General features: G+C 40.6%; 1 protein-coding gene across 1 annotated transcript in view; it reads left to right on the forward strand.

The window, feature by feature from the left end:
* ARHGAP31 (Rho GTPase activating protein 31) overlaps nucleotides 1-8283 on the forward strand; it is a 98634-nt gene that overhangs the window by 42196 nt on the left and 48155 nt on the right. Inside the window, exon 2 of the mRNA XM_072398403.1 lies at nucleotides 7692-7794. Within this exon, the coding sequence (XP_072254504.1) occupies nucleotides 7692-7794 (103 nt within the window). The remainder of the gene's footprint in view (nucleotides 1-7691; nucleotides 7795-8283) is intronic.

Below are 8283 nucleotides of genomic sequence, written 5' to 3' on the forward strand. Positions count from 1 at the left end.
TACGATCGTTCGCAGATATCGTGCAGGATCGTTCGTCGTTCGTTTACAAACGATAATAACTGGAAGTGTGTACGTAGCTTTAGTCTCTTCCCCTTCTCTCCAATGATCAGACTGCAACATTGTAACTTTGCAGCAAGTAACAAGGTGAGAGGTGGCAACAGGGACAGATCTGTGCCAGATATCTCTAAGCAGGCAAATGGTGACCCATGTTAGAGAATCTGGGTGATCCAGATAATGTGGAATGAATTTCTTAAAAGTAATTTGCTAATAATTGGCAAATGCTTTCAGTTCTGGATCAGATCCATTCCAGGTTTGTTGGATCACCCAGGTTCTCCTGTAATAGTTTATCTTCTCCAGTCTTGGAGAGCTTTAATAAATCAGGCCCTTTGTCAGAGGAGTACTGTGATCTCTGTGAGAGGTAGTAAGTACATGGAAGAATCACACTTATATATTACTTAGAATGTAACATGATGTTATAGATAGTGGGTACAGGCAAGTATAGTGTTCTGGGGTGAAAGGGGGTGCAGCATGCTGGGATCTGTAGTTCTGCAATGCCAAGAGATAAGCAAGTATAATGTGCAGGGATCTGTAGTTCTGTAGAGCTAAGAGATAAGCACCTATAGGGTGCTGGGGCTTTTAGTTCTACAGAGAAATGAAAAAGGCAGGAATGGTGCTGGGATTTGTAGTTCTGCAGGCAGGGATGAGGGAGTTCTACATCTGCCCCCTTTGGGCATCACACATTGGTTTGGGACAGGTTGCTCTCCCTATCCTGGGCTCAGGGGAGGTAGCCAGGGGTGTGAAGGTAGATTGTATGTCTTCGGTATAGAAGTCGTCTCTTTGAGGCTTCCATGAACCTCCAGCTGACTGGATTCCATTTAGGAGAATTGATGGATAGCACAGGAGCAGCTGGGGACTCAGCCTGGAATAATTTTATTAGCTGAGGGGTCCCCCACGAGCAGCTGCCGATGTCTGGCCTGGGGCCAGCGCATACACTCAGTACATACCAGCCCTATTTATTATATGACTAATAAAGCCATGGAGATGGGCTTCATTCATCCGATCACAAAGCTGGCTGTACGCCTGTGATTCTGAATTTCATTCATTCCTACATAGAGATTCCAAGGTCTGAGGATGATATTTGTGTACATAACTGCAGCCAAGCCCATCCACTGGCACCGAGCATGTGCTTTATATTCTCAGCTAGCACCACAATGCCCTGATTGGTTAAATATGATCACATGTCTTTAGAGTACCGGCTCTTGCCATACAATCTTAAGGAGAGATGGAGAATAATATTTGGTGCATCAAATCGACCCCCTGGGTCTACCAGTTCCTATTTGCCGAGGTCTAATACAGCCCAGGTTGGGTGATAACACTTATAGATAGATAGGACTTGAGAAAAGGACCGTCTAACCAAATCTGGGGCACTTTATAGGTACAAAGAGGGACAGTCTAACCAAATCAGGGGTAGTTGAGAGATTTGAAGGACAGTCCCTTAAAATCAGGGTCAGTTGGGGGATATAAAGCGGGACAGTCCCTCCGAATCAGGGGCAGTTGGGAGGTATGAAGAGGGACAGTCCCTCCAAATCAGAGACAGCTGGGAGGTATGAAGAGGGACAGTCCCTCCAAATCAGAGACAGCTGGGAGGTATGAAGAGGGACAGTCCCTCCAAATCAGAGATAGCTGGGAGGTATGAAGAAAGAGAGTCCCTCCAAATCAGAGACAGTTGGGAGGTATGAAGAGGGACACTCCCTCCGAATCAGGGGCAGCTAGGAGGTATGAAGAAGGAGAGTCCCTCCAAATCAGAGAAAGTTGGGAGGTATGAAGAGGGACAGTCTCTCAAATTAGGGACAGTTGGGAGGTACGAAGAGGGACAGTCTCTCAAATTAGGGTCAGGTGGGAGGTATGAGGAGGGGCAGTCCTTCCGAACCAGGGACAGTGGGGAGGTATACATGATGAACATGGTCTCTATGGATGTGTCTTGTGATTTGGGGCCATTTCTATGATCTCCAGCAATCCCACCCAGAAACTTTATTCTGCAGCCTGTTGATCTTCTTCCATGGGAATGTTGTACCACCCACCAGCTGTGGTCAGCGATATTGTTTTGTGTTTTTTCCATCACTTGCTGTCTGTTTTTACAATGAAATGTTGCTTCGTGCAGTCCATCTGCTTTCCATTGTGACATCACCAGAAGCATTTTATGGACCTCATAATGAAGCAACCGATGTAAAACGTCGGCTGGATTATTTCCCAAACTCTTTAGATTGGTCCACCTTAAAGCGAACCTGTGGTTTGCAAATTCAGAGGTTATGAAATATCTAGGGGCAAAAGGTATTGTATAAAGTAAGGAGTGGGTTAAAATTGCTATGGCTTTAAATTGTTATTCCCCCTATTAACCCTAATTTTTTTCACCAAAAAGTCCAAACTTCCCCAAAAAACTTTCAATGACATCCCCAGCAAATGAAAACTCTTGATTTCCCCTTGCCTTAATATAGGAATATTTTGTTGGGTTTTTATATAACAGCCAGTGGCATGGGAGCAGTCAGTCCAATCAGCTGATTGGATGTGTCAGATGGTGTTGTTGAGGTTGCTGCAGCTGCTGTTTACAATCACTGGGACATCAGATGATACAGATGTGCCCCCGGTGTTTTCTGATCCGGACAATGGAAGCGGGAGCAGCTGACCTCTCCGTCTAACCTCCAGGTGCGGGGTGCAGAAATATATCCAACGGGTCAGTGGTTCTGGGCTGCCATCTGCCGACATGAACCCTTTGCTGGCGGTGACATGTAACTTATACATTACACACTGAAATGTTCAAAAAAGCAGCCATGACCTTTAAATTTGCATAAATTTTGTAGTAGTCAGAGCAGCTGTAAAGCCACCCAATCACTTTTATAGGCAGTAGAAATGCACCTTTCATACCATCTCCTCACTCCCTTGACCTTCTCATTTTGTGGTTGTGGTCTTTCCCAGATTTCCTGGGAGCTCAGAATCACAAATAAATATTTCTGGATGGATAGTAAATATAGGGCTTGAGTGGTCTCTGTAGTGTGAATGTGAAAGAACATTGGTTAGAAACTTTAAAATTACTTGGACATCTCATAAAATTATTGTGTTTGGGTGTTTCCAATTAAGCTAAAACCAATTAAAAAATAAGGCTCAGATTCCATAGCTTTCCAATGGAATAGGTGCCTTTATATGTCCTCTGTAAAGGGGAAGTGGTAAGGCAAGCTGTAAAGCCTCCCAAACACTTCTACAGGTAGTGAAATGTAATGGGCAGGAAATGAACCTTTCCAACCACCACCCTCCTATTTCTCTTACCTTTTCATCCTGTAGTTGTGGTCGCTCCCATGCCTTTCGGGAGCCCAAAACCACTAATAAATATTTCTTTATATATATAGTAGGGTTTGAGTGATCTCTGTAGTGTGAACCTGAATGCGCTCTGCTCGCAAGCATTCAAATTACGTAGACATCTCCTAAAAATATTGTGTTTGGGTGTATCCAATGATGCTAAAATATAAAACATCTGCAAGAAAAAGGAACATAAGTCCATCCATTAGGCTCAGTTTGAATTGATTTCCCATGGAATAGGTACCTTTATATGAGCTCTGTAAAGGAGAAATGGTCAAGGCCGCTGTAAAGCCTCCCAAACACTTCTACAGGCAGTAGAAATTAACATTGCCAACCGCACTCTCCCATTTTCCTTACCTATTCATCCTGTAGTTGTGGTCTCGCCCATACCTCCCAGGAGCCCAAAACCACTAATAAATATTTCTTTATATATATAGTAGGGTTTGAGTGATCTCTGTAGTGTGAATCTGAATGCGCTCTGCTCATGAGCATTAAAATTACGTAGACAACTCGTAAAATAATTGTGTCTGGGTGTTTCCAATGATGCTAAAATATAAAACATCTGCAAGAAAAAGGAACATAAGTCCATCCATTAGGCTCAGTTTCCATTGATTTCCCATGGAATAGGTTCCTTTATATGTCCTCTGTAAAGGAGAAATAGTCAAGGCAGCTGTAAAGCCTCCCAAACACTTCTGCAGGCATTAGAAATGAACCTTTCCGACCACCACCCTTCCATTTTCCTTACCTATCCGTCCTGTAGTTGTGGTCTCTCCCATACCTCCTGGGAGCCCAGAACCTACAAATACTTCTTTATATATAGTAGAGCTTGAGTGATCCTGTGTGTAAACCTGAATGCGTTCTGCTCACAACTTTAAAATTACGTAGACATATCGTAAAATAATTGTGTTTGGGTGTTTCCAATGAAGCTAAAATTGCTGCAATAAATAGGAACATAAGTACATCCATGCCTTTATCATGGAAAAGGTACCTATATTATAAGTCCTCTCTAAAGGGGAAGTCGTAAGGGAAGCTGTAAAGCCACCTAAGCATGTTTCCAATCACCATACTTCCATTTTCCTTACATTTCCATTTTGTAGTTGTGGTTTCTCCCATACATCCTGGGAGCCAAGAACCACAACAAATATTTCTTGATAGATAGTAGGAATAGTAGTAGAGTAATAGAGTATATCTGAAAGTGCTCTGCTCACAATGCTTACAATTTTTGTAAAATGACGTAGACATCTTGTAAAATTATTGCATTCAGGTGTTTCTAATGAAGCTGTTTAGCTAACGCTAAAATAGAAAATTGCTGCAACAAATATAAACATAAGTACACCCATTAGGCTCACTTTCCATGGCTTTATAATAGGGATACCAACCTTTATAGGAGCCACATGACTGTAATTTTTGAACTTGGACTCTAGGAACTAGAAGAGCCAAACATTTTCACCTCGGCAGTTAACCAGATTCATGGTGAAACTAGACATAATATTGCTACTGCAGCAGTACAGTGTTCAATCCCTAGGTAGTAAGAACATAATTCGATTTGCATTAAAACAGATAATACCAGTCTCGAAACCCGACTGGTTTCGCCATTAGGCTTCCTCAGGGGAGAAAACATATGGTACAAAATCTTTGCAGAATTTTGATATGTTCAGGCTGAAATAAGTCACCAGAGATTGATGTCTTAATGGTGTACTGTGCTGCAGGAGAAAGAAAAAGAAGCAATTTGATCCTTAAAGGTAATTGACTCATCCTTAAGGATATGTCAGTGATGAGCATCAGGGATTCACATTATGGATCCTGGGCAGCAGGAACGGGCACAATGGCTACCGACACCTTCCAAAATCATACATACTTTTCTTTTAAGGAGGATATTCTTAGTCCTGAATCTTCAAAATGGCTTGCTCAAATTTGTACCATATAGAATTAATTGGAGTGGCTTCTCTTTTCTTGCACAAAGCAGAATTACAATTAGTGATCCTTAATGAGCCCATGGACCTATTATGGCTAATTTTGTGCTTGGGTTCTGATTATCCCAGATCAGTGTTTCTCCGCCTTTTTAACATAGAAGAATCCTTATAATATTAATAATGCTATAATTATTATATTAACCGCTCACAGTATTTAGTGTGGTGATCAGTATGAAAATGCCTCTTACATTGCTGGCCATTGGGAAGAATTCCTCTTACATTGCTGGCCATTGGCTTACAAATAGCCAAAAAGATCATTGGTGTCACTTAAACTGACCTAAGAGGTGCAGATTGCTCATAGGAACCCCTATAAATCCCTGGAGGAACCCTGGTTGAGAAACACTGACGTAGACCATATCTTGCAGTTGAAGTAGCGGTGTACAAGGACCTGTAAGAATATCTTGATTGTTCCCGAGGAATGTGGTAGCTGGGTGTGTCAGGTGTTTTGGATAAGGGGTAATGAAATTTGATAACATAAGTAGCTGCTGACGTGCAGAGTAAATACAATCCTGTCATTATAAAAGATGTGGTTGTTAGTGTACCGCCAGCCAATGATTTATTTGCTCTGTGTAGAATTATGGCTTAGCTCCATTACACAGTATTTATAAAGCGCCAGCATATTACGCAGCGCTGCACAAAGTCCATAGTCATGTCACTAGCTGTCCCTCAAAGGAGCTCACAATCTAATGTCCCTACCATAGTCATATGTCTTTAATACAGTCTGAGGTCAGTTTTTTGGGGGAAGCCAATTACCTAACTGCATGTTTTTTGAATATGGGAGGAAACCGGAGTACCCGGAGGAAACCCACACAGATACGGGGAGAACCTGCAAACTCCATGCAGATAAAGTTCTGGCTGAGATTCGAATTTTTGGTGTCACTGTGCACCTGGATGAAATGCATATTGTAAAATTAAAATCCTGTGCAGTTCCTTAGTGTATTATTAGTCAACTGGGCTTTCTGGTTAAACCCAGCTTGCTTATAGGAATGTCATAAAAGCATCTGGAATAAATACATATTGTAAAAGAAAGATTCCGTGCGATTCCATAAGGTATGAATAATCAATTGGTAGTGCTGGGCTTTCTTGGGAATCTCACCTTACTTTTAGGATGTTTATAAGTGCATCTCTTGAATAATCAACAAATATATATTATAAAAGAAAGATTCAGTGCAATACCCTAAAGTAAAAAATAAAAATAAAAAAATACCCTAAAAATAATTAGTTGGTGATGGTGGGCTTTCTTGGAAAACCTACCTTGCTTTTGAGAGTGTCAAAGTGCACCTGGAATTAATTCATAATATAAAATAAAGATTTCCTTTAGGTAATAATAATCAACTGGTAGTGCTGGACTCTTTTTGGAAAACACAGTTTTCTTTTAGGTGTATAATAAGAGCATGTGGAATAAATACATATTGAAAATTAATAATTCTGGTGTATTATTAGTCATCAGTAGTGCTGGGCTTTCTTGCCCTACTTTTAGCAGTGTCAAAAGAGCATCTAGAATAAATATATTCTGTAAAATAAAGATTCTGCGCAATTCCCTAAGGTGCTCATCAGTTGGTAGTGCTGGACTTTCTTGAGAAACCCGCCTTGCTTTTGTGAGTGTGACATTGCACCTCGAGTAAATGCATATTGAAAAAATGAAGATCTGTGCAATTATTAATAATCACCATTAGTGCTGGGCTTTCTTGGAAAACCCATCTTGCTTTTAGCAGTGTCACAGTGACCTGGAAAAAATACATACTGTATAATTAATATTGTTTGCAATTACCTAGTGTATTAATAGTCAGCTGGTAGTGCTGGACTTGCAAGGTGGAAACCCACCTTGCTTTTAAGAGTGTCATGAGTTCACCTGGAGTAAATGCATTTTGTAAAAATAAAATTTTGTGCAATTCCTTGGCGTATTGTTAGTCAGCTGGAAGTGCTGGGCTTTCTTCAAAAACCCACCTTGCTGTTGAAAGTTTAATAAAAGAATGTAAAATAAATACATATTGTAAAATGAAAATTCTCTGCAATTCCCTGACGTTCCAATAATTTTTTTTAACTTTTTGGAAAACCCACTTTACTTTTAGCAGTGCACCTGGGATAAATACATACTGTATAGTTAAAATTCTTTGTAATTACCTAGTTTATTATTAGTCAGCTGGTAGTTCTGGACTTTCTTGGAACCATAATATTTGAAAATGTATAACAATTCTAAACATGTTTTCCAAAACTTGCCAAAAACTGTTATAATGTAATAAACTTTTTTCTTATATCTCAGCTCTCGTCGTACATATCACACATATCATATCATATCATTCCCATATCATATCATATCATATCATGCCATTTATCTCACTTTTCTTTCCCTTTTGTCTCCTCCAGTTCCTCTTGTGTTGAAGAGCTGTGCAGAGTTCATTGAGACGTACGGCGTTGTGGATGGTATCTATCGGCTGTCTGGGGTGACGTCCAATATACAGAAATTAAGGTAACATTAGGCTGTGCTATACCTAATCCATTTTATCAGTTCCCTTTCTTTTTAAAAAATCAATTTAACTCCAAATTCTAGTTTTTGAATATTTATTTTAAATAGTTGCCCAACATTTCTAACATTAAAAACAAAAACATCTTGCTGCAATACTCACTTTCTTCCTGGAGCTCTCCGCACAGACTGACTGCTCTGTGATCATTACCTCTCGTACTCTGCTGTAATTGGCTGTCTATGACAGCAAGGCATTACCAACCTACCTCCTGGGAGAATACTATTGTGCCATCATCTTGTTCACAGTCAGACAATGTAGAGATGGTAATACAATGGTGAGAATGGGGACAGAATCTTCACCTGTCCTCACCCATCCCTGTTTATTTTGGATCATCCTACCCTATTCTCGTGAATGGGGATGGACGCAACCTAAATGTATGGGTGGAGATTCTGTCCCTGCGCAAACTTTCAGTGATGAACCCATTGGGCCTCATT

The sequence above is a fragment of the Pyxicephalus adspersus genome, chromosome 1, assembly GCF_032062135.1.
Source record: "Pyxicephalus adspersus chromosome 1, UCB_Pads_2.0, whole genome shotgun sequence".
Classification (NCBI taxonomy): domain Eukaryota; kingdom Metazoa; phylum Chordata; class Amphibia; order Anura; family Pyxicephalidae; genus Pyxicephalus; species Pyxicephalus adspersus.